Source organism: Pollachius pollachius, assembly GCF_949987615.1.
Source record: "Pollachius pollachius genome assembly, chromosome: 2".
NCBI classification, from domain to species: domain Eukaryota; kingdom Metazoa; phylum Chordata; class Actinopteri; order Gadiformes; family Gadidae; genus Pollachius; species Pollachius pollachius.
In genome coordinates, this window is record NC_136935.1 from 43,469,518 (window position 1) to 43,493,705 (window position 24,188).

A 24,188-nucleotide genomic window follows, 5' to 3' on the forward strand; every position below is an offset into this window, starting at 1 on the left:
TCTACAGGGTTCTTGCGGTTTATTCACCTGTGTACTCTACAGGGTTCTTGCGGTATACGTACCTGTGTACTCTACAGGGTTCTTGCGGTTTATTCACCTGTGTACTCTACAGGGTTCTTGCGGTTTAAGTACCTGTGTACTCTACAGGGTTCTTGCGGTTTATTCACCTGTGTACTCTACAGGGTTCTTGCGGTTTATTCACCTGTGTACTCTACAGGGTTCTTGCGGTTTATGTACCTGTGTACTCTACAGGGTTCTTGCGGTTTATGTACCTGTGTACTCTACAGGGTTCGTGCGGTTTACGTACCTGTGTACTCTACAGGGTTCTTGCGGTTTATTCACCTGTGTACTCTACAGGGTTCTTGCGGTTTACGTACCTGTGTACTCTACAGGGTTCGTGCGGTTTACGTACCTGTGTACTCTACAGGGTTCTTGCGGTTTATTCACCTGTGTTCTCTACAGGGTTCTTGCGGTTTACGTACCTGTGTACTCTACAGGGTTCTTGCGGTTTATTCACCTGTGTTCTCTACAGGGTTCTTGCGGTTTACGTACCTGTGTACTCTACAGGGTTCTTGCGGTTTATTCACCTGTGTTCTCTACAGGGTTCTTCCGGTTTACGTACCTGTGTTCTCTACAGGGTTCTTGCGGTTTACGTACCTGTGTACTCTACAGGGTTCTTGCGGTTTATTCACCTGTGTACTCTACAGGGTTCTTGCGGTATACGTACCTGTGTACTCTACAGGGTTCTTGCGGTTTATTCACCTGTGTACTCTACAGGGTTCTTGCGGTTTAAGTACCTGTGTACTCTACAGGGTTCTTGCGGTTTATTCACCTGTGTACTCTACAGGGTTCTTGCGGTTTATTCACCTGTGTACTCTACAGGGTTCTTGCGGTTTATGTACCTGTGTACTCTACAGGGTTCTTGCGGTTTATGTACCTGTGTACTCTACAGGGTTCGTGCGGTTTACGTACCTGTGTACTCTAGAGGGTTCTTGCGGTTTATTCACCTGTGTACTCTACAGGGTTCTTGCGGTTTACGTACCTGTGTACTCTACAGGGTTCGTGCGGTTTACGTACCTGTGTACTCTACAGGGTTCTTGCGGTTTATTCACCTGTGTTCTCTACAGGGTTCTTGCGGTTTACGTACCTGTGTACTCTACAGGGTTCTTGCAGTTTATTCACCTGTGTTCTCTACAGGGTTCTTGCGGTTTACGTACCTGTGTACTCTACAGGGTTCTTGCGGTTTATTCACCTGTGTTCTCTACAGGGTTCTTCCGGTTTACGTACCTGTGTTCTCTACAGGGTTCTTGCGGTTTACGTACCTGTGTACTCTACAGGGTTCTTGCGGTCCCCGTCCACAAACAGTTTGAGCGTGGGGAAGCTTCCCAGCTCAAACTCCTCAGCCAGCTCCTTCTCCTCAGTGGCCTCCACCTTGGCCAGCCGCATCACCGCTAGCTCCGCCCCCTTCAGCGTGGTCGCCGCCTCCGCGTACACTGGCTCCAGCTTCTGACAGTGACCGCACCACGGAGCGTCTGCACACACACACACACACACACAAATGGACGCAGGCGCACACACATGCACACATGCACACACACACACACACACATGGACGCAGGCGCACACACATGCACACACATACACACACGCACACACTCAACCATCACACACGCACACACACACATACTCACACACACACACATACTCACACACACACACACACACACACAACCAGGGACACACACACACAGACAACCATGGACACACACACAAGGGACAATCGTCAACGCATAGGCTCAAATCCAGTTTCTGTGTGCCTGTGTAGTCAGCCATGTGGAAGTGCCAAACCGGGTCGCATTTTACAGTTTAAACCTCATGTGTGTGCAAATACTTCTGTATTCGCCTACAGGCTAAGCCAGAGTGTTGTGTGATCTCACATTAGCAGTTTGAAAGAACATATTGAATCATACTGAACAGAGTCAGTCAAGCATCGGTTCTTAGCCTTGAAACTGGGACAACTCCTTTTGTTCCCTGCTGACACACTAGACTATTGCATTCACAGAGACGCCGACAAACTCCTCCGCCTCTGCTTCTTGAATGGCCTGACTTGACATGAATAGATAGGTTGTCATAGAATGGACCAAACTGTTGTGGCTTGATAAAGTTGCCAGTGTTGCCCTAGATGTAACCAACACTAAATATGTTGTAAGTGGTACAATTGCGGCATTGCCATCAGTGCACCATCATGTAAATGAGTCCTAGGTGGTGACTGTTTGCACTTTGCATTTCTTATCTCTCTCTTTCCACCCCCCACCCCCGCTTTCCCCAGGAACAACTGTTATTTCCTCCACCATGAACAGAGTGGTGGGAGAGTTACCCCCAACGCCATCTGGCGAGGCCCATGTGACCTCTAACCTTCCTCTGTAGGACGATTGAGTTCCACCTGCCAGAATATCAAACATTTCCCAGACAAGCCTTCATAGGCATTTCTGCATAGAGGTTGTGCGTTTGGCACTCAAAGACGACACAAAGCCTCGACTGCGAGGCGACATTCTATTAGGCGAACGCGTGAACCCCTGGTAGACCTCGCAATGTCTACCGTACACCTCACACGACGGGCCGGGACCCAAACCCAACACTCACAGAACTCCACCAAGAGAAAGCGGCTCTCGTCGAGCGCCCGCGCAAAGTTGACGCTGTGGAGCACCATCACGTCCGCCTCCTCCTCGATCTCCGTCGTCTTCTCCCTCTTGGGCTTCTCTTCGACTGCCTCTGTCGTCTCCTCGCCGTCCTCCACCTCCATCCCCGGCAAGGCGTCCCCCGTCTCCTCGGCGTCTCCGGCGGCCCCCTCCTCAGCCCGGAGGCAGGGCATGGAGCAGAGCAGCAGGCCCAACAGGGCCAGGGCGGTGAGCGCGGCGTGCGTTCTCATGGTGTCGGCGGCGTGGGGGATCCTGGCTCGTGACGCCTGGCTCTGTGACACTCAGGTGGGGGCGAGTGGCGGTGGTGTGAGGCCGAGGCAAGGCGCTCGGGGGCTCATGACTGCGAGGGAGAGAGTGTGTGTCGGAACGCTACTGGCCTTCCCTCGGCGTCCAATCACGAGCCGGGAACACCTAGGGTAAACGCGGTCAGTCAAGGCCGTCGACGTGGTGCAGCTTGCTCATTGGTTCCGAGAGGAGCCAGTTAAGCTGCAAAGCACACGTAAAGCTTACTTCGACGCCAGCCTTGACTCCTCCCCAACTGTCACCTCTGTCTGTCCTCCTCCCCTTCTGGTCTGCCCTTCTTATCTCTGTCTTGCACCAAGACCTCGTCCCCTGGCCCACCAGGTAAGTACATGTCGACTCCCTTGCTTAACCAAAACACATATCCTCAGGCCTTATCAAGCCCTCATTTGCCTAGAAACGGTTTGTGGAGCTCACACTAATGTGCTAATGCAAAGCTCCATCCTCACTGTATTTGCTCAATAAACACAGTTTTAACCCAACACATAAAACTCCATCCTTCCCCATCTTTCAAACAGTTGTTTATATCTCAATAGAAAAGCAATTGAAACAAACTTGCTTTGACACATTCAGAGGGTTCATTCACGACTAGAGTACATTGACACACAATATTACAACATCACATACATATTAGAGTACTTTTACGATTAGTGAAATACACAACAAAATGTGAACTTAAATAACAGAACAGTGAAATACATTGCAAAAAGTATGTGAATACATGAACGACGTGTGAATACGTGAATGTATTTCCTTTCAGGCCATTTAACATTCAAGATCCATCCGTCCCCCGATCCATTGATCAAGTCTGACGGACCCATAGCAACGAAACGACGGTAACGGTAAATGGCAAATGAGCTGCATTTATACAGTATAGCGCTTCTTTGTAACCAGTGGCCACCAAAAGCACTTCATAATATTGTGTAACGTTCGCCCATTCATGCAGACAACGACGGCGGCGGCAGCCATCCAGGGCGACGGCCGGCTCGTCGGGAGCAGTTAGGGTCAGGTGCCTTGCTCAGGGACACCTCGACGCTCTAGCTAGGAGGGGCCCGGGATCGAACTAGCAAACCTTGATCAAACCAGTCAACCGCCCTCGACCTCCTGGGCTACTGCCGCCCTACGGTCTGCGTCTGGCCGTGGCGTTCCCACGGTGGGCCCGCCGTGGCTCCGTGGCAAGGGGTCCGTGCGCTCTCTCACAGTGCGTGAGGGAGCTCGGGGTGGGGGTCCCAGTGGGCCAGCAGGTCACTGAAGTCCGGGTGCGCGTGGTCCAGCGCGGGGTGAGACTCCGCTGCGTGCGAGTGCGCGCCGCCGTAGCGCTCCAGCGCGTCAAGGTCCGTGTGCGTGCCCCCCGCTGGGAACGTCATTTTGTGGGCGGGCTCGGAGCAGTGGGGGGTGGGCTCGGTCCAGAAGCTCAGCGGGAGGTGCCGCCGGACCCAGGGCTGGCTGCACCCCTGGGTCAGCCTGCTGCAGTCGAACAGTTCGGCCAGGGGCCCCAAACCCGAGGCCCCTCCGTCTCCCTGACCCGACTGGGTCGCCTCGCGGCCGTCCGAACCCGGACCCTCCGTCCTGGCGATCTTCAGCAGGTCGTCGTAGTAACGCAGCCGCCCGCTGGAGGTCCCGGGGAGAGGGTCGCCGGGGCCCTCGCCCGGGTCCTGGGCGCCGGCCCCGGGGCCGAAGTAGCGGCGCACGTCGCTGCTGATGAGGTTGGCGAACCTCAGCAGCTGTCGGGTCATGTCCACCGCCGGCTGGAGAGGAGGGAGGTTGGCCATCTTGAAGCCTTCCCTCTCCTCCCCTTCGTCCTCTTCTCCTTCCTGGACCTCAGATTCACAGTCTACATCGTCATCGTCCTCTTCCTCCTCCTCCTCCTCCTCCTCCTCCATCATCTCCTCATCTGGCTCTGCTGGCTCCTCTCTCTTTTCCCTCTCTCCCTGCTCCTCCTCCATCTCCTCCAGGAACTCCAGGGTTAGGGAGGGGGTGTGTTGGTGGTGCTGGGGGACAAGGGGGAGGTACCGGGCCCCCGGGGCCCCCGGGGGCTGGAAGAGAACGTTCCTGATCACGCTGGTGGCCATGCTGGGAGAGGGGTTCTGCAGAGAGAGAGGGGGAACAAGGAGAGACAACCAGGGTTATAGATAACTAAATAAAAAACCGAATCAACACGCAACAAAGCAACGGGATGATATACTGTGGAAAACTCCAAAGAGTTGCGTTACCTGTGGTTCTAGCGGGCCTAAGGGCTGAGGCGAGGCTAGGTGGAGCCGTGTCTGGAGGCTGGAGGCTCTGGGTAGAGTGCGGCGGTCTGGCCCTGCTACTGTGTGTGGGGTTCCAGTGTGCACAGGGGTGGGCATGCACATTGTTGCTCCAGCATGGCTCACACGGTATATATACCTCCAGACAGAGGTGTGTTTGTGTGGGTGTGGGATCTGTGTGTGTGGGGGGGATCTGTGTGTGTGTGTGTGTGTGTGTGTGTGTGTGTGAGGAATGGATAAGCGTGTGTTGTGTGTGTGATCAGTTTGTGTGTGTGTCCTTCTCATTTAGGATGAGGCTGTTTCCAGGACCAATATTTGCTGGCTGGATTGATCAAACACACATTGTTTACTTTATTGCACCGCAACTTGGGAGGGGGAGCGGGGCTAATGGACTCACTGCTAGGGGATGCTGAAGAGTTGTTAGACATTCATACATGCACACACACACACACACACACACACACGCACACACACAAGCACACTTGCACACAAGCAAAACATCTGTTTTTTTCCGTCCGTGATCAGTGCTGATAGTTAAAGGTTAAGAAAGTGTGAAATTGGATTTCATGCTGTTTTGACCCCTAAAGGGGGGCTTTGAAGCAGCATCGTAACACTAGTCACATGACCTTACCTGGACATTATCTACCTCAGGACCATGTGTTGCTTTCAGGGGGTTCTTTAACAGATGAACCCGGTCATTTTAAACGTTGAGAGATTATTTTGTCTGATTAATGGATCATTTTTGTCATTAAGATGTGATTCAATAAATGTCTAAGTTACCAGAGCACAGGGGATTCTTGAATGTAGCTGGATTTGTCTGAGACACAGCCAAGGTACGTAAGTATTTTTTCTATAATGATCTGAAACTGAGAAAATCAAACAAATAATCAAATTTTCTAAGAGATAAGCAACAATGTGTATTTACCAAAACTGATCAATCTATTTAATCAATGAGTTTCTATCATTTCATTTTCTTTCAATCTAGTAATCAATTAATTTACTAATGATTTTGTTTCGATCAATGTTTGATTGTTACCTTTCTAGAGCAAATCTAATAGTTATCAGCAACGCACACGTTTTGGGATGCAACAGATATCAGCGATGAATGTAACCGAAAGCTTCTGAAAGTTATAAAATGTGTTTCTGTTATCGTGCTAAACATCCTAATGTGTGGTTACCTATGATCCAGTCTTATAGTTGTTTAGCTGAGGTGCAAGTTTCTTTAACATTGTGTCCATTTGCCCATGCCTTTATGATAAGCATTAATGTGAATTAGTGTGTGTGTGTGGGTGTGTGTGTGTGTGTGTGTGTGTGTGTGTGTGTTTTATCAGGCTCCCTGTTCTGCCCATCGTCAGTATCCAAGCTTCTGTGTTGATTCTAGGCCTGAAGATCAATAGCAGCAATATGTCAGCTCTCAAGGACGGGACAATGAATTACACAGGCTTTTAGGCACACAAGCACATTAACACAAACACACACACACACACACACACACGCACACGCACACACACACACAGCAGACATAGACGCTAATGTAAACTTGGAAAGGCAAATCATGACCCCGGAAAATCTCACATTTGTTATGTGCTAATGGTTTTTAGTTACTAAATAAATCACAAACTGCTGGAAGAATCTCAAGAGCTAAAATTACCACACCGTTTTTAGATTCAACAGAGTGGTTGAAATACTTAGAAACTTGCTCATGTATTATAACCCGTTAGTTTTATCCAAGCCTTCAGACAGGGGACATTATGCAGTTAAATATATTAGTCTTATCTTTTGAGCATTACATTGAATTTTTTAAAGGTCATTAAAGATTTATTTTATCTTCCCACCTATTTAACAGGTCATTTATCAGGCATATTCAATAATCTACAGAAGTTGAAGAAATATAAAGGTCAAATATTAGATAACCAAGTTATGCGTAGAGTATTGGCTTTCGTACGCCTTAATGGTTACGTTTACCTCTTAATTTCCACTAATTAAATATTTATAGCAGGAAAGGTTAATTACTTAACACTTCCTCACATGAAACTTTACTTTTACAGTGAAATTACCCCATCATTCAATCATTAGAGTAATTAACATTAACATTTAATTAACAGCATTTAAAAATAGTGTTGCTTAATTCCCATAATGATCCCTACATAAATCAACATACAGTATCTTATAGTGGTGTAATAGGTCACTATTTGAAAGATATTACATGTATGTTAAGGCTTTTTGGTTTGGAGACCATGGTTGACAATTACACACAATGATCAACACATCTTTAATTCTCAATGAGATCGCGTCATCTCAAGGGAAAGGCTTTCCAATCACGACAAAAAAACGTGTCCCAAGTACAAAACCTTTTTTTTTTTTATTTTCCATGATCAAACTGCAAAACATCTAGAAAAATATACAAACAAATGCTTAACCTTTGACGACATCGAATATTCGGGAAAACAAGGAAACATAAAAGAAAAGGAATATTAACATTCCCCGCCCCCAAGTTACTGATAAAAGCGCACATTCATTCCCGTTTTCCTCTCTTTTATATATATATATAGCGTCGTGTTCTGCCTTTTTTTTGCGATCATCGTTACTGCGGTTTCGTCTACACGTCGCCGCAGTACCCAGAGTCATTGGACAGCTGTGAGTTGGAGCTGCGGTTGGACGAGGAGTTCCAGATATCCAGGTTCATGTGCGGGCCGAAGGGGTGGAAGCTGGAGTACTGCAGGAGCCGGCAGGAGCCGCCGGGCTCCCGGCTGAAGGGGGCCACGTGGACCGGGGCCACCGGAGACACCGGGGACATGGGGGTCCGAGCGGTCCGCCTGGAAGTGGCTCCGGTAGGGCTCACTCTGCGGGGTCCAGATGGAGCCAAACAGGCTGGACATGGGCGACAGGCTGCGGGTACCGTGGAAGTATGGCTGGAGGGGGGGGGGGGGGGGGGGGGGGGGGGGGGGGAGAGAGAAGGAAACAGGCCGTGTTATCGTTTCATGTTGTTGTCATGGGTGCGCGGTGAGTCGTGGGTTACTGTGGGGTGTGTTTCTGAAAGTGAGTCGCATTATGATATCACATTTCCAACCCTTTGTGGACACACTCTGGGTTTTCATTTCCATTTCCGTCCCCATACACCGAGGGTCTGGAATTAATTCAACGGCTGAAAAGACGAGAGGAGGAGGAGGAGGAGAAGAGCAGATGAGAATCCGGTTTTGGCCGCGGTCCACGGCTGACTCACCCCTAGGGCGACTCATATTGCTCTGAACCGGGGAGCAGGGCTTCCACCCGTAATAAGCACCGTCACAAAAGGACCGGCGCCATATCCCTCCTGCGTCCCCGTCGAGGAGAGCGGAGCGGGAATTGGACTGAAGAGATAACCCTGCGGCTGGCCCACGCTTGGACCACAGTGAGACCACCCGCCACCCCCCGGTGAGATGAATCACCTTGCTGCCGACGCAGGCTGCGGTGTCCCAGACGGAGGGAGATTCCTGCGGACAGTCCTCGCTCCAGCTGGGTGGCTGGCTGTAGCCTCCCTGGCTCTCCTGACACGGGAACCCGTTGGAGGGGAAGTTCTGCCCGTTGCCTGAACGGATGAGGATGAGACCAAAATGAGACTAAAACATACGCGTTATCACTGGCTGAGTCCCACAGATTCTGGAGGAACATCTGTCAGATGATTTTTCTTTGAACTGTGTTATGGATAAGTGCAAGATAATGGTGAAATTCAATTCATCATCTAATTAGTTTAGATTCACTTAACTAACTTAATAATAATACACAATTCAGCTCCATTGTCCACAGCCCCGTGACAGTTTCAAAACAGGCCTAAAGAACTTTTAATATAGGAGGGCATTTAGTGAGTTTGAGTTGGTTTTTAGTTATTGTTTTAGCCCAACTCGCATGTTCTATTTTAGCTGTGTTATTTGAGACTGCTAGAATGAAAAGTGCTTCATAAATAATATAATACAAATTGACCGATTACCTTCACAGATTTTTTTTTTATGTGAATGAACTTTTCTATAAAGCCGGAGAGACCATTGTCTTAATGCACCATTATGAAACTAACAGCGTCCTTGGTTCTGATTGGCTTGAGAAAAATAATTAACTTTTCCCCTTAATGTGCAGGCAATCTCAAAGTACCTTTGTAGCTTGGCAACCATTTTGCGGTATTGAGAAAGTACATCGCTTTGCGCAAGAGTTATGATTCATTTTCAATAATGATGGCATTGCACGTTGCGTTGATTTTGATAAACCTCCCCAGGTAGTCTACAGTAACCTCTTTAGAAACCGTTTTAGAACTCTGCTTCACGTCGTGCCTGACAACAACGCCCCCTAGCTGTTTGAAGTCGACTTTAAACCGCTGCCTCTCGTGGCTTAATGCTTAATTTCAACACACACACACCGCCTACCCACCAATCATGTAGCTGTCCTCCTCACAGTAGCCGTAGGGACCGTTGCTGCACTGGCTGTTTGCACTGTTCCAGGGAAACCTGCGGGGGGAGAGAGAGAGAGAGAGAGAGAGAGAGAGAGAGAGAGAGAGAGAGAGAGAGAGAGAGAGAGAGAGAGAGAGAGAGAGAGAGAGAGAGAGAGAGAGAGAGAGAGAGAGAGAGAGAGAGAGAGAGAGAGAGAGAGAGAGAGAGAGAGAGAGAGAGAGAGAGAGAGAGAGAGAGAGAGAGAGAGACGTTAAAACACGCTGGTGCACAGTGCACCTGCAGAAACCCAGCAGTCGCTGACGGAGCGGGTGGTACACTGACCGGGCAGGTGAGATAAACAGAAACAAACAGGAAATAATGACGACCCCATGGGCTCATCATCAAAGTGTGCGTTGTGGTTCATACGGGAAAATAATATTAAAAAAAAGGGAAAAATGGGATTGGATTGAATTGTACTTATTGACTCTATTGCTGTTGAGATCAATCTGTTTTGCTCTGTTTAAGGATTTGTGAACGATAAGAGAAGGAAGAACAAGAGAAAAGGGAAAGGCACACACACTTCGTGACAGTTGATTTACAACCACAATAAAACCAAATTACTTATAAGCCAGAAAACGTTGTAAAAGGCGATTGGGGGTGAAATGTGGTCAAACGGCTTGGCAAGGTTGCTACGAAACACATTTTGTTTGACCAACGTAGGGGACCGAGCTAACGGACCGCACGGGGGGGGGGAAGGAAGACAGGTGCCTGTCTCCATACCCAAACGATGGCGAACGCACGCGAGTGCCTCCTTTTGGAGTGCGCCCCCGAGGAACCCCGTGGGCCACAGAGGAGTGCGTGTGTAGGGCCACGTACCCTTGGTAGGGGCCGGGCACGGGGGGCTGCTGGACAGAGGGCAGGGCGTCGCTGGCGTTGTACCGGAAGTCGTTGGTGAGGGGAACGGAGGGGGCCGACCACGTCTCCTCTGGGACGTACTGCCCCGTCAGGTCTGAAACGGACAGAGATGGGACATCGTCATCGTCATCGTCGTCTGGTCACTAATGATGGCAACGTGCCGAGCTTGGGGGTCCTATAGAGCTGCAGACCTGTGGAGGCCTCTGAGAGCATTGAGGCGTGTAAACCCCTACCTCCTCCTGACACGTCCTGTAGCGGACCTCACTGCAAGTCGCTCGGATGAAATGGTTATATTCAATAGAAGGGAAACAGTAGAAAGGAAATCTGTACAAAAATTACCCTAAGAGTGAAGGTGTGCCTAGCAGGCTCGAACTCTAGGGAGAGGTCGAGTTCAATATGAACCCCCCCCCCTCCCGACATGAAGACAGTTAGTGCCGGGTCCTCTTACCCATGTTCCTCTCCACACCGGCGGTCACAGATGCAAAGCTAGGGCCGAAGCCCGAGGGGCCCGGGGCCTGGGTGTTTTGGCACTGGTCTTTACAGTACAAGCTGTTCATACTGCACAGAGACAAGCACAAGAGGACACGTTAACATGAGGTCTGCACGGTACATGGCTTGAGATGATGACTCGTCATCCAGTGGCTGTGAAACAGAGGGGTTTGAGTACACACCTCTGAGCCTTGTAGGTGGTGTTCACGTTCTGGTAGCAGTCTCTCTCTGCTGGATAATTGTTGTACTGCATAGAGTCCCCTGTTGGCGCAGAACAGCACACTCTGATTATCAGCTCGGAATATCCCCGTCACACCCATCATGATCCAATCTGATACCCTTGTCACTTCTGCTTTTTTTCCTTGTTAATAAAGTCCACGACACGAATAAACCGCTGTGGTAGGGTGATCATATCCTGTTGTAATACATTCTAGTGGGCTGGGCGTCCCGGCTGAGTCACAAGTACAATCCTCTGTCTCTCACTGTATGGAAATAAGACCGCCGCAGACACACAAAACCATCAAGGTTACAGTCTTGGACAGGAGACGTTCGCTCCAGAAGTAATACCAGAGGACGTGGGACGCAAGCACTAAAAATAACCAAGGCTTAAATCGAATGGACTTTGGAGACAGTATGTGTGTGTGTACAAGAGTGTAAGTGCATTTGTGTTTGTAAATGGACTGCATTTATACAGCGCTTTTATCCACAGCGCTTTACAATATTGCCTGCCCTTCACCCATTCACACACCGACGGGGGAGTCAACCATGCGAGGCGACAGCCAGCTCGTCGGGAGCGGGGAGGGTGATCTGCCTTGCTCAGGGACACCTCGACACGCCGAACTAGCAACCTCGCGGTTACCAGCCCACCCGCTCCGCCTCCTGAGCTCCTGCCGCCTTTACTGTGCGGCTCGTGTGTCGAGTGAATGTGTGCGGTGCAACGTGCGGTACAGCGGTGCTGGCGTGCGTACTCTTCCTGGCGGGGGCCGTGGGGAGGTGGGCGCGGCCGGCGGGGTCCTTCTCGCCCTCCATGCTGCTGGTGCTGCTCCAGCTGCCCCAGCTGCCGCGGCTGGCCCGCACGCTGCCCGACGAGCTGCACGAGTCCGAGCCCGACTCGCACGGGCCGCGCCGCTCCGTCGCACACTTCCTCCGGGGGCGGGACGACAGGCACACGCCTGGAGCGGGGAGGGACGAGGAGAGGAGGGTCGTGGGGGGGAGAAAACACCAACGGGCTGAAGGATGCTTCGCTACTGGTGTAGCGTAGCTAACCGTCTGCATCTTTGTGGGAGATGCCAAACCCCCCCCCCCCCCCCCCCCCTTCTCGGTAATGACATCCAGTATAAAAGCTCACGGTAAGGATCTCCCCGCTGGTTCACTGGGTAGAGTGCGTACCATTCAGGCCCAGTCCTTACCGCAGCGACTGGGGTTTGATTTGATTCCTGCGCGTGGTGCTTTGCGGCATGTCTTCCCCCTCTCTCTCTCCCATACCTTCCTGTCTGACTCGCTCATAAAACCTTCAAAAATAAATCTTTCCAAAAAAACCTCACTTTACGTGCAAATGACTGGACATGGCTTTGGATGAAAGCGTCTACTAAGTGCCGTTCTGAATGGGAACAAGCAAAGCGTGTAGCCACAGAGAACGCGGGCCGTCTTCGGCGCACGATACTTAGAAATCCAATGTCCTGCGTTCTTTATAGTACAGAGCATTCCTCTTGGATCTCACCGGGTCAACACAAAACATTAACACCCCCTCCACTTTTTATTATCGAGCCAGGATTAATAGCCCCACTTTGCTTGGCAAATCACAAAAGTTTAAGAGTCGAGGTGTTTTTTCGCTGAGCTTGGAGAAAAACTTCCCCGGACCGCATTATAAACTCTTCCTCACAGTAGGAGAAGGGGGGGGGAGAGTGAGAGACAGCTTCAACACGGTGAAATAACGGTTCTCCACTGTCTGGAGCTCACTTGTTTTAGTTAACAGCGGTCTGACATGTGGGACGCAACCGCAAGGCCCAAATTACCCCTCTGGGGAGGCCAGGCCTGAGCGCTCAGCCTGGATACAGTCGTCAGCTCTACACACACAGGGTGCAGCGGAACGACTTGATACTCACCGTGTTCAAAGCAGAGTTGTACATTTGACCTGCTTTAAAATATCTATATGTCTAAGTCAGGCGGGAGCTTTTTATGAAAGAAGGGTTGGAGTTAGGAGCAGACCCACCGATGTTCTCCGGAGGCGCCGCTAGCCCTGTTTTGTGAGGCGCCAACACCGAAGCTCTGATCCATCTGGTCCTACTTAGGGTTAGGGTTAGTACTTTCCTTCTTATCTTTACTTAAAAGGTCCCATATTATACCAGCAGTGGGCATGTCCACCTAGATGTGTGCTGCATAAATCAGCCTACCCAGTGGACTGTAGCAAACGTTGCTGATCTATCCGTCATACATCTAGGTGAACACGCCCTCTTGTGATGTCAGAAGAGGCAGATTTTCAAAACGGCTTGTAACGGCTAATCACACTCACACCTGGTGGTATATTATGTCACCTTTAACATAATTGCTGTTTCCTAAAAACTCCCTGGTAAGGCGCAAGCCCTTCCTATTGTTGACATTGGCCAAGCGACGACGAGCAGCTTGGGATTTTATTGCGTTTCGTTTCAGAAGTCGTATTTCGGAATGACCAGTGTCCAGGACAACAAGTCGGTAAAACCACGATGCCATTGGCGAACAGCCGTTCTAGCCTGGTTAGCCATTGTTGGCGTTACCAGTTGAGAACGCATTATGCTGTGTTTTGTCCACATATAGTACTGTATGCAAAACTGAATCAGAAATAAGACAGCGCTAATAAACTATTTAGAATCCCTCACTAAAGCTTTCACTACTGCGCTGAGCAGCCATCTTGGACCTTGAGGTCACAGTTTGGCATGTTCTTCCTCACTTCCCAAATCTATAATCCGACTACGGTGGGCATTGCAGTTGAAACTGGTATCGGGAACTCCGAAGTTCCGACTTCCCAGCTCCGATGAAACGCACCATTTCTCCCCGCATAAGACCGCCGCCTCTCTACAATTCCCCTGGACGGGTCCTGCCGGTACGACCAGCGCCCCCCACCCCGCTCACCGTTCTGCTTGAAGGGGGTCTCGGTGCTCAGGCAGGGCTTGGGGGCGTCTGTGCGGGCGACGGGGCAGCGGGTCCGGGCGCGGGGCTCCCCGGGCCTCCACTCGGGGTCCTTCTCCCGCTCCGACATCACCAGCACGCTGTGTTCGGGGACACTGACACCAGGCAGAGCACACGGTGAGGACCCTCATGGCCCATCACAGCCGCAGCCTGGAGGCCCTCTGCTCCCCCTCACTGGACTTCAGTTGGATGGATTTCTACTTATCTTTATTTGTTTTGCTCATGTTTTTTCGGTATTGCTGTTGTCGTGTGCGTGACCCTCGCTGTAAACGCGTCATTGCAAATGAGGGAAACCTCAATGCCCTACCGAGTGTAAATAAAGGTTTGGAAATCAAAGGAAGAAAGTAGGTTTAACGTTACGCTGCTTCTCCTTATGATCCAAAGCACCGACGTGGAGGGGCCGCTTTCTGCCGTGGCTGATGTTTATATGTCAAACGCTTTGCTCTTGAAATGCCGTGGCATGAGTCATTGACAGCCGAGTCACCGTGACTCAAACAGCGGTGAGCAATTTATGCTACGGTTGAGGGGGGGGAGGGGGCAGACAGAACTGCCCACTCCTCACTTATGGCTCACGGTTTGAACGCAATGACGGCCTCATTGGGTTGTATACACGTGCAATTGTGCTGCATTATGGGCTTGAACTGGCTCAGGCACTCACCCGGATATCCCTTCGGAGGCCTTCCTGCGACTCTTCTTTCCCTTATTATTATTATTAATGTTGACCGACGGAGCTCCCGTCTCACACGTCTCCACCTTCTTCTTCTGGGCTCTGCACTCTTCTCTGGGCAGAGGCTGTGGACAAGAGGGGGCTGGTTTATTAAAGAGGAGTGCGTCGCCTCACACAGACTGAGCTATGTGTCCTACATTATGCATGTGAATGATATCATCCCATACAAGTTCTGTCGTATGATCTAAATGATGCATCAGAATCCTAACCTGGATACAAATGATGCCATATGTTCTAGACTAGGCAGTTGAATCATATCGTCAAAATTGGTCAAAACATTCTGCAGTACAAATATATAAAGTATAGCGGAGTAAAGTATATTAATTCTACATCATATTACATCTAATCCCCATTTCCCAGCACAAAAAAATAAGTAAAACCCTACCTGAACTAGGGCTGTACGACAATCGAATTGTGATTATCTCGACAAATATTGCGATTTAGCATGCAATTTTTCTTTTTAAGCTCCTTATGTTCCGTATCATTCACTAAACACAAGCAATAAATCATTCTATAGTCTGACCAACACAACATTGGAAGCAGTCAACACATAAACAGCTCTTTCCTTTAAGCCAGGCCTATGTGTTGAGATGAATTGATATTATAACTAAATAAAATCGGTTTGAACTGGATTAAATCAGCCCTGATGTGAAGCCCGTTGCCCGGGCGTCCCCCCGGCCCTCACCTCCAGCTCCGCGCCCTCCCTCCTCTCTGAGTATGTGCCGTCTGCGCGCTGCTTGGCGAGGCTCTGTCCTGCAGGGCTGCAGTACGCCCGGGGCCCGGGGCCCGGCGCCGCCTGGTGCGGGGGGCGGGCCCCGGGCGTTTCCATGGGAAACGTAACGGCCGCCGGCCCCTTGCCCTCGGCGGTGCGAGGGGGCTCCTCCTCCTTAAAGTGCGTGGGTTTCTCCATCGGGGCGCTCCGACACGAGTCGTCGCCGTCCTCGTCGCCGACGCTGTTGTTGCTGTGGCTACAGACTTCGGGCTCCGGGGTGAGCGGAGGGGCGGGGCTCAGGTCCCGCTGCTCTCGCTCGGCGGGGGTGCCCGCGGGGGCGGCGGCGGCGGCGGCGCTGGGCCTGGGCTTGGCGTAGCAGGGGGGGACCCGGTGCTTCTTGGGCGGCTGGGTGGGGGAGGGGGCCTTCTTGGCGGGCTGCGGGCGTGGCGGGGCGGGGGGGTGGGCGTTGGCCAGCACGGCGGAGCCACGCCCCTTCCCCTTGTCGGAGGTGTGGCCGGCGTCCACGTAGCTCTTGCAGCCGCCCTTCGTCCTGCGGAACACAGACGGGCACAAACAAACGTCACACCCGATGGGTCCCTGCCTCTGTGGCGTGAGCCCCGGGTCGTTTCGGATTCATTATCTGGTTCCGGATTGGTTTGGGGAATCCACGTTGCTCGTCGACCACAAGTGTTGTCCAATGGGTCACTTTTAAATGGCTATAGGTTGAACATGGGGAATAGAGCAGGATGGGAACATTTTGTTTGTTCAGTTTCAAAACCGTGCGCTCTTCTGCTCTTTTCCCCTCGCTTTACAGCTCCGGAAGCTTCCCTACATCAGCATTTTTAAATATTATACGACCAGGTTTGAGTGTGATTAGCCGTTACATCTAGGTGGACACGCCCACTTGTGATGTCAGAAGATTTTCAAAACAGCTTCTCCCACTCACACCTGGTGGTATAATATGTCACCTTCAAGGTAAGATTTACACCCAATCTAAATCGACATGTATTAAGATAGGTGGACAAGGTAAGGCATGGATAACCGTTAAACCCAAGGTAGTTGTAACGGGCGGACAGGCCTGGGCGCGCTGGTGTACCTGACTCCGTTGGGCGTGATGTTGTTGACGGGGGCTTTGTGCCGCGACAGCACCGAGTTGTGGTTGCTGCGGCTACTGGGGGTGAAGAACTCGTTGAGGATGTACTGGGCCTGGTGGAAGGCCATCAGGCACACGCCGAACAGAGAGAAGCTGGAAGGACAAGAGACAGGCGGTGAGGATCTCCATGCGTCTGGACGGAGGACGAGCAAATCCATTTACAGTTTAAATTACTTTCTAACTGAATGAGTGGTTACGGTTGAATTGAAGTGGAGACTTCAATCTCTGCCCTCTAGGGAGGACTTAATCCAAACACTGGAATCTTACAGACTTGTATTAACTGAGGAACGTGTGAGAAATATGAGGATAACCGGTACCAAGTAGCAACACAGTGGGGCAAAAAAGTATTTAGTCAGCCACCAATTGTGCAAGTTCTCCCACTTAAAAAGATGAGAGGGGCCTGTAATTTTCATCATAGGTATACCTCAGCTATGAGAGACAAAATGAAAAAAAAAAATCTAGAAAATCACATTGTCTGATTTTTAAAGAATTTATTTGCAAATTATGGTGGAAAATAAGTATTTGGTCACCTACAAACCAGCAAGAATTCTGGCTGTCACAGACCTGTAACTTCTTCTTCTTTAAGAGGCTGTTTACCTGTATTAATGGCACCTGTTTGAACTCCTTATCAGTATAAAAGACACCTGTCCACAACCTCAAACAGTCACACTCCAAACTCCACTATGGCCAAGACCAAAGAGCTGTCAAAGGACACCAGAAACACAATTGTAGACCTGCACCAGGCTGAAAAAACTAGGAGCCAAACAGTGACGCAAACCATAAAAGCTAACAAAGCAAACAGAAAGAAAAACAAACGCTACACAAGGTGTGACTGTGCTGCCAGAAAGCCTGGTGAGCCATCATTAAGTTCACGTTGACAGACTACGCATACAGGAGCTCAGGAGTTCAAGCATGTTTGTCTGACGCTGAGGAATGTTTTACTATTCTGTCAATTTGACCTCCAACACGCACCACACATACATGGAAACCTCTGCCTGCACCGGTCCAGGCGAATACAGAGGAAACAGAGCGTCAAAAGATCCCCACCCTGGAAGTCGTTTCTTTTTTTAAAGCTTTGTGCTCAGTGACCTGAAAGGTCGTTCTGGTGCCGACGTGAGGTCACAACCGAGAGGGGATCTATGTTTCTAAAAATACCCTTACACTAGCGGAAGAGGCAACAGTCAAGAGAATCTTTTCTATTACCAGTTTACGTGCGTGTGTGTGTGTGTGTGTGTGTGCGTGTAAGTCTCAGCAGGTCCCCGACAGATAGACTGTGGACATCGAGGTCTTGAACCCATAACAATTAATTTGACCACCCAGATGATCCTGTCCCCGGCCCATGATGAAACGTGACAACGCATCTTTTTTTCGACGCATCCGGCGCAACGGATTATTCAACCGATGCCGCCTCGATGCCTACAGTGACAACCCAAGCAAGCTCTACTGCAATCCCTTTAATACGAGCGAGGCGTCCACCGACCAGGTGAAGACCAGCGTGATCATCCAGAAGGTCTCCTCCCAGCTGGGGCCCGGCACCACCTGGGCACAGAGGGGCAGCATGTGGTGGGGCAGCGTGACGTTCAGGGTGAAGGGGAAGGAGGAGCCCCGCGACGTCACCAGGGTCAGGTCTCGGATCACCCAGGAGGAGGTGAAGTCGGGGGTGAACCTGGAGGACGGACACGGAGAGAGAGGGGAGGGAGTCAGCGGGAGAGAGCCAGATAGAGGTGGAGAGAGCAAGAGTGTGAGCGAGACAGAGAGAGAGAAAGAGAGATCCAGGGAGAGAGACAGAGACAGACAGCAAGAGGGTGAGTGAGACAGAGACCCAGACGGAGACAGAGATGGAGAGAGAGTGACCAAGACAGCGAGAGAGACAAAGAGAGCGAGTGACAGACAGACGGACGGACACAGGGAGAATAAGAAAGAAAGAGAAACCAAAGGGTACAAAATACATGAACAGGAAGCGGAAGACCAGTATGTGCAACGCAAAAGAGGAAGTGTGGCCGCAAGGACTAAGTTGCTAAACGAGTAGTGATTGAGTAGCAACAATGTTGCTACTCAGTTCTTATAAGACCAACTAGTATTCTGTGGTTTTAGTCAGTGTGTTGCAGCAACACACTGACCAACACCAAACATTCCACCTCAACATTCATTTAATAACACAGTAGGAATTTATAAAGTTCTGAGTCATCTACTTTTTCTGTTGTAATTCATTGAAGATGAAGCGGTGGACGTCTAAATATATCTATTCCCCCGGGAAACATCATTCTCAAAACACAACCTGGGCACGTCAGCTCCATTTTAAATAAAACCTAAGTGGCCTGTTTTGGAAGAGTTACACCACCAGAATCAATTTGCCTCTATGTGCTTGAGAAACAGAATATTTGTGTTTGGTAAAATCATTAGTTTTACTTTTTGTATTTTCTCCTCCTATTTTCAATTTGTGGCTAAAATGATTCATTGATTAGTCTCCTCTCCATTTTAGATCATTTCCGAAAGTTTAATTGTAATTCAGGTCTTACAGGGCTGTACAGTGCGACAGTTTTGATCGCATTTGCTATTAAAATATATAACGTGCAAAGATAAATACAAGTCCACTCGCACCGGTGCTAAAGGGTGAGAAGGACCCGTGTCGAAAAAAAATACGTCTTTCTGTACGGCTTTCAGTGGCACTGCTAAGCACGAGTGTGTGGGAGCATGATGGGAGTGGTGCATGTAGGGAAATGTATTTCGAATTATAGGCTCGCCAGTTCCGCTCAACTACTATAAAACTACATTTCCCGAACATTCGCACGTTGAGGAAGAGGCTTTGTAATGGTTGCAGGAAATTCACTTTTCAAGCAAAACAGAAAAATGAAAAGGCATTTCTCTGTATTCGGAAGTTCTTCTTCGTCAAATAAAGATTGAAACTTGGAAAAAAATCCACGTATGGAAGAGATTGACTCGGCGACCACATGCACGTAACCGGCACCTTCGGACGAAGCCGACTCCACCCATGACTCCGTCTCGGCCAACAGGAAAACGTACAGGTTTAACCCCCAGTGGTTAAAAACTTTCAATTGGCTGGTCTATGACCAGCCCAAGAAGTCTATGTTTTGTAAATATTGCCTCGAGGCAGGGGAAAGGACATCTGGGAAGACACCCTACATTACAGGGAACACTATTTTCAAGAGGGACAACGTCACTAAGCACAACTTGTCAAAGCGACACATCGCTTGCCAGGAGGCTTTTTTTCCGCAAAAACCCAGGTTAACCGTGCTGGTTGAATTTGTAATAATTACTTAATTTTGTTTAATGTGTTCACCACTTCTGGCTGCTGATGTTTAAGAAAAGGCTTTCATAGTCACTTTACTACTAAATTTGTTCATATTGTGTTACTTTTGAATATAAGTCCTATTCTGTTCATATAGCTATATCTGAATAAAATAATTATTTTGACTATAGTATGTGTGCTACCAAAATTATTTTTGTGCTACTGAAATTTTTTGCTTGCTAGCACCATTGCTACCACTTTAAAAAGTAAGCGTACAGCCCTGTCTTACGCAATGGTGATCTCGGAGGAGGAGTTGTGGTCCAGGCTGAAGGAGCGACACTGCAGCACCTCAAAGCCAAAGCCCTGGCACTGGTAGCCGTTGATGTTCATGGACATGACTGTGAGGGGCAGCTCCCCGGCGTTCTCCACCCGGAAGCTCTTGCGTATGGCGAAGAGCGGCTTGTTGGTGCGCAGGCCTACGACCCAAACACACACACACACACACACACACACACACACACACACAGACCCCTTTAAAAAACTGTCGAGCGGACAAGCTTTTATTTGTTCTATTTCATGTAGGCTTTGCCGTCTAAGCCTCGTCTAATGGCTTGTCAAGCCATTATTCATAGAACTAGAGTTATAATAACATAACTATCGTTTTCATCGATCAACTGAAATACATCCCGGGAGGGAATGATAGCATCACGTGGGCCCAACCTGCTGCTCATACAACCAACTGTCTGCCTGCCCCCCCCCTTACCATCGCGACACTCCATCAGGGTGGATTGGGGGACGTTGAACCGCAGGGAGGCCCCCGGACCGGGCAGCTTGCCCCCCACCCGGAGCAGCTCCTTGGCCCCGTGGCCCTGCACCGTCACCATGTCGAACACCGTCAGGTTGTTCCTGGAGGAACACGCCGCCGCCGCGCCGCACGGGTTTAGAGTCGGGCGGGCAGCACATGCTCATTGAATGTTTTATCACGGGCGCCCCTACAGCGCTGGGAGCCCTACGTTCTTAGAGTGGTGAGCGTTAAGGCCGTACTCTGTTTGAGCTGGACAGGAGCAGATGTTCAGAAATTAAATGTATCTGAACATGACGACGTTAGGCATGGCCAAGTGGGGTGTCCTTGCTTACCAGTTTATTTAAATTGTGATCATTTGTCTATTTCCTTCTTTTTGTTTTTCTAGGTGAGTGTATGACATGTTCAAGTGGATGCGGTGGGTGAGATGTATTTGTTGTTTGTATGTATATGCAAACAAAAAAGCAATGGATTTGTTACTTAAAGTGTATGCTCGGTGTATTCTGTGTTCATCAACAAAATAAATGAAATACCGAAGGAATAGACTCCTTCTAACCAACTATCAACAACACCTCAACTGATTGGTGTTTCTAGCAGACAGGTCTCATAAAACAGGGTTTGCCTCTCATGTACCTGATGATGAGGATGGTGGCGGTGGGCTTATGCTCTGAGGGCGTGAAGATCACCGCCACCTCTCTGGTCTCCCACGGCTGGAGCAGAAGACGAAGGACGGGCTGTCCTCTTATTAACTTCTCTCCATCCTACACACACAGTAAAATAAGATGTGTAGTATGCACTTTAAAAACAACTCCCTCCTATCTAGATCCCAGTGTGCCCGTGTGTGTGTGTGTTACATGTGTGGGTGTGGTTGCCCCAATGTGTTTGTGCGTATGGGTCTGTGCGTGCATGTGTCTGTTTGTTTCATGTGTATGGGTCTGTGTTTTTGCGTGTGTGCTTCCTGTGTATGGGTCTGTGTGTGTATGTGTGTTTTGTGTGTTTGCGTGCGTGCGTGCATGAGCGGTTGATCTGACCTTTGGGAGCTTCAGCAGCAGAGTGAACTCTGTTGTGCTGGTGTTGACGGACAGCGGGCTAATGTTAAACCTGCGGCAGCACAAAATCAAACCAAAGAGAGGTCAGCAAGAGTCGAGCGCTGGAGAGGTATGGTCTCATGTCAGGAACACCGGGGGGGGGGGCTGACCATCTGGTGAGAAGGTCCAGGGCGTCCAGTGGCGCGGGGTACTGGGAGAGGGAGGAGATCTCCACGCTCACCACTGAGGGGGAGGGGTTCTTCAGTGTGAGCAGCTTCACCTGAATGACAATAACCACACCAAAACAGAAACACTTTAGGGTATTCTGTCGGTTGAATCAGGGCTCATTTACATCAGTGTTTACGGGCAAAGGCTTGACTGGAATAACGTTGGCATGCATCAATGAAGATCTTGCTTATGTGAAAGGAAATACATACAACAAAGAGAGAATTACACATATTTTGGATTTCAGGCATCCCAAGGTAGCCATTTGATTGGCGGAGAATCAGAGAGTGAACTTTCAGCCTTCAATTTCCCCAGGCTTTTTGTGAGCTGCAAAGTCAAGCTGCACGAGCTTAAATCAATATTAAACTGCAACCGCAACCTGACCCACCTTGCTCTCGTTGACTGGGGTGGCACCAAAGTCCAGAGGGGAGGAGGACTCCAGCGGGAGGCGTGGCCACCTGAACAGGAAACAACATGGGTTCAACATTTCCCCTGGGGTTCGTGTTGCATTGAGGCCAGCTGTATGAACCAGAACCGAGAGCACACAGAGTGACAAGAGGTGGTCCACGGGTCTGACCTGCACGGCAACTGCTCCTTGTTGCTCTGCCACTGGGAGCAGAGCTCAGTGGCCAGTTTGCTGTCCACGGTCCAGGAGGATAGGGAGCCTGGCAGCAGGGAACGCTGCCACTGGGCCCGCCCTGATGGGAAAACCACATACTGGTCACACACTCGCCAGGAGCAGTCACGCGCATACACTTTCTTTCTTTTTTTTTTTTACCTGCTTCGGACAATCTGATTGGACACGGCCGTCCACACTCTCCAACCGCTTCGAAAACCACTTCCCCCTGCTGAAACACAATGAGGATTTCGTCAACACCCATTTCAATAATCCCTATTTCAATAACATTTCATCAGTCTCTTTCAATGCCATTTCATTTACTTTTTCAGGAAGCACTTCACTTGACTATCTGACCTTTCATCACTTCACAAAAATCCACTTTGACTAACATTAAACCAACGACCTGTGCAAGAGCACCAGGCTCACAGTAAGCACTCCATTGCGGACTGTGATATTACCTTGCCCAGACCGGACTGGAGGTAGAGGGGTATGGTGAGGGGCGCGCCCAGACTGCTGTCCAGGCGCAGGCTGGACAGTAGGTGGACAGGCAGAGCCTTGTGGAGCAGCTGCAGGGACAGCACTCGCCAGCAGCCCTGCGGTACCGTCAGCGGGCTGGTGAAGTTCACCACCTGGCAGACAGGGGGTGGTAGAGAGGCCACCGCGTCACACGCTGAGCATGGATGGATTCACTGGATACACTGGGCGAGTATTCCCTGTTTTACCAGGAGAACTTCAGCCGGCGGGTTTCAAAATGATGCATCTTGAGCAGTCTCTAAAGGTTTTAGGTACAGGGCGCATGTGCAAGGGGCATTGTCGAAATGCCCGTCCAACTCTTCTCACAATTTGACAGCTCTTTTGCAGAGATGTTATCTCGTAAGTAGCAGACTTCTCATACTTTATGTATGTCCCCTGTTCAACAACACTCTACATTTGTGTTACACTCTACATAAGTCAAGAATAACACAGTGAGACCAAACCGGAAACCGTTATCGACTGATCCGACTAGCCACTCGGGGTTAAGGTACCCTTTAAAATGGATCAAACAACGACGCTAAGAAGAACCAATGATGAGGATACGGGGTATGGTCCAACACACCTTGAGGACGCCCCGTGAGCTCCTTGCGAGCCTGGGGTTGGTGATGGTGAGGGGCAGGGGGAAGGGGTTGCTCAACCACAGGTCGACCTGGTCTTTGGCTCGCCCGCTCTGCCTCACCTGGACCAGACCTGACAGATCCCACCTGGACTCTCTGGCTCCAGGGAACAAGCACAGTGCCGGGACAATGGATTAATTCCTTTGTACATCAGATCCACGTTTTTATTTCCTGTCAGTCAGTGGCCTAGGCGCATTCGTTACCATTTAATAGCATTAAGCTAAAGTAAAGTAGGAGCAAGTAGGGGTTGTAAATCCTGCTCAAGGAAGCCGAAAGGTAGGCTGTGAACAACTGGGGATTGAACACG

The 24,188-nt window shown here is 50.0% G+C and overlaps 2 protein-coding genes across 2 annotated transcripts in view; both read right to left on the bottom strand.

Annotated features, from left to right (window-relative positions):
• The window catches only part of pdia2 (protein disulfide isomerase family A, member 2), a gene marked incomplete at its 5' end in the record, with an annotated part of 8,776 nt that extends 5,847 nt beyond the window's left edge, over positions 1-2,929 (bottom strand). Inside the window, 2 exons of the mRNA XM_079729504.1 lie at positions 1,323-1,532; positions 2,644-2,929. Coding sequence (XP_079585630.1) covers positions 1,323-1,532; positions 2,644-2,929 — 496 coding nt within the window. The remainder of the gene's footprint in view (positions 1-1,322; positions 1,533-2,643) is intronic.
• Positions 2,930-7,590: 4,661 nt separating this feature from the next.
• The window catches only part of tmem131l (transmembrane 131 like), a 33,328-nt gene continuing 16,730 nt past the window's right edge, over positions 7,591-24,188 (bottom strand). Inside the window, 23 exon segments of the mRNA XM_079729501.1 lie at positions 7,591-8,048; positions 8,050-8,160; positions 8,677-8,816; positions 9,647-9,723; positions 10,522-10,654; positions 11,009-11,118; positions 11,232-11,310; positions 12,018-12,221; positions 14,158-14,309; positions 14,873-15,006; positions 15,627-16,203; positions 16,750-16,899; positions 18,287-18,472; positions 20,346-20,532; positions 20,820-20,962; positions 21,492-21,619; positions 21,890-21,959; positions 22,057-22,166; positions 22,500-22,569; positions 22,689-22,809; positions 22,890-22,959; positions 23,189-23,359; positions 23,827-23,977. Coding sequence (XP_079585627.1) covers positions 7,848-8,048; positions 8,050-8,160; positions 8,677-8,816; positions 9,647-9,723; positions 10,522-10,654; positions 11,009-11,118; positions 11,232-11,310; positions 12,018-12,221; positions 14,158-14,309; positions 14,873-15,006; positions 15,627-16,203; positions 16,750-16,899; positions 18,287-18,472; positions 20,346-20,532; positions 20,820-20,962; positions 21,492-21,619; positions 21,890-21,959; positions 22,057-22,166; positions 22,500-22,569; positions 22,689-22,809; positions 22,890-22,959; positions 23,189-23,359; positions 23,827-23,977 — 3,475 coding nt within the window. The 3' untranslated portion in view covers positions 7,591-7,847.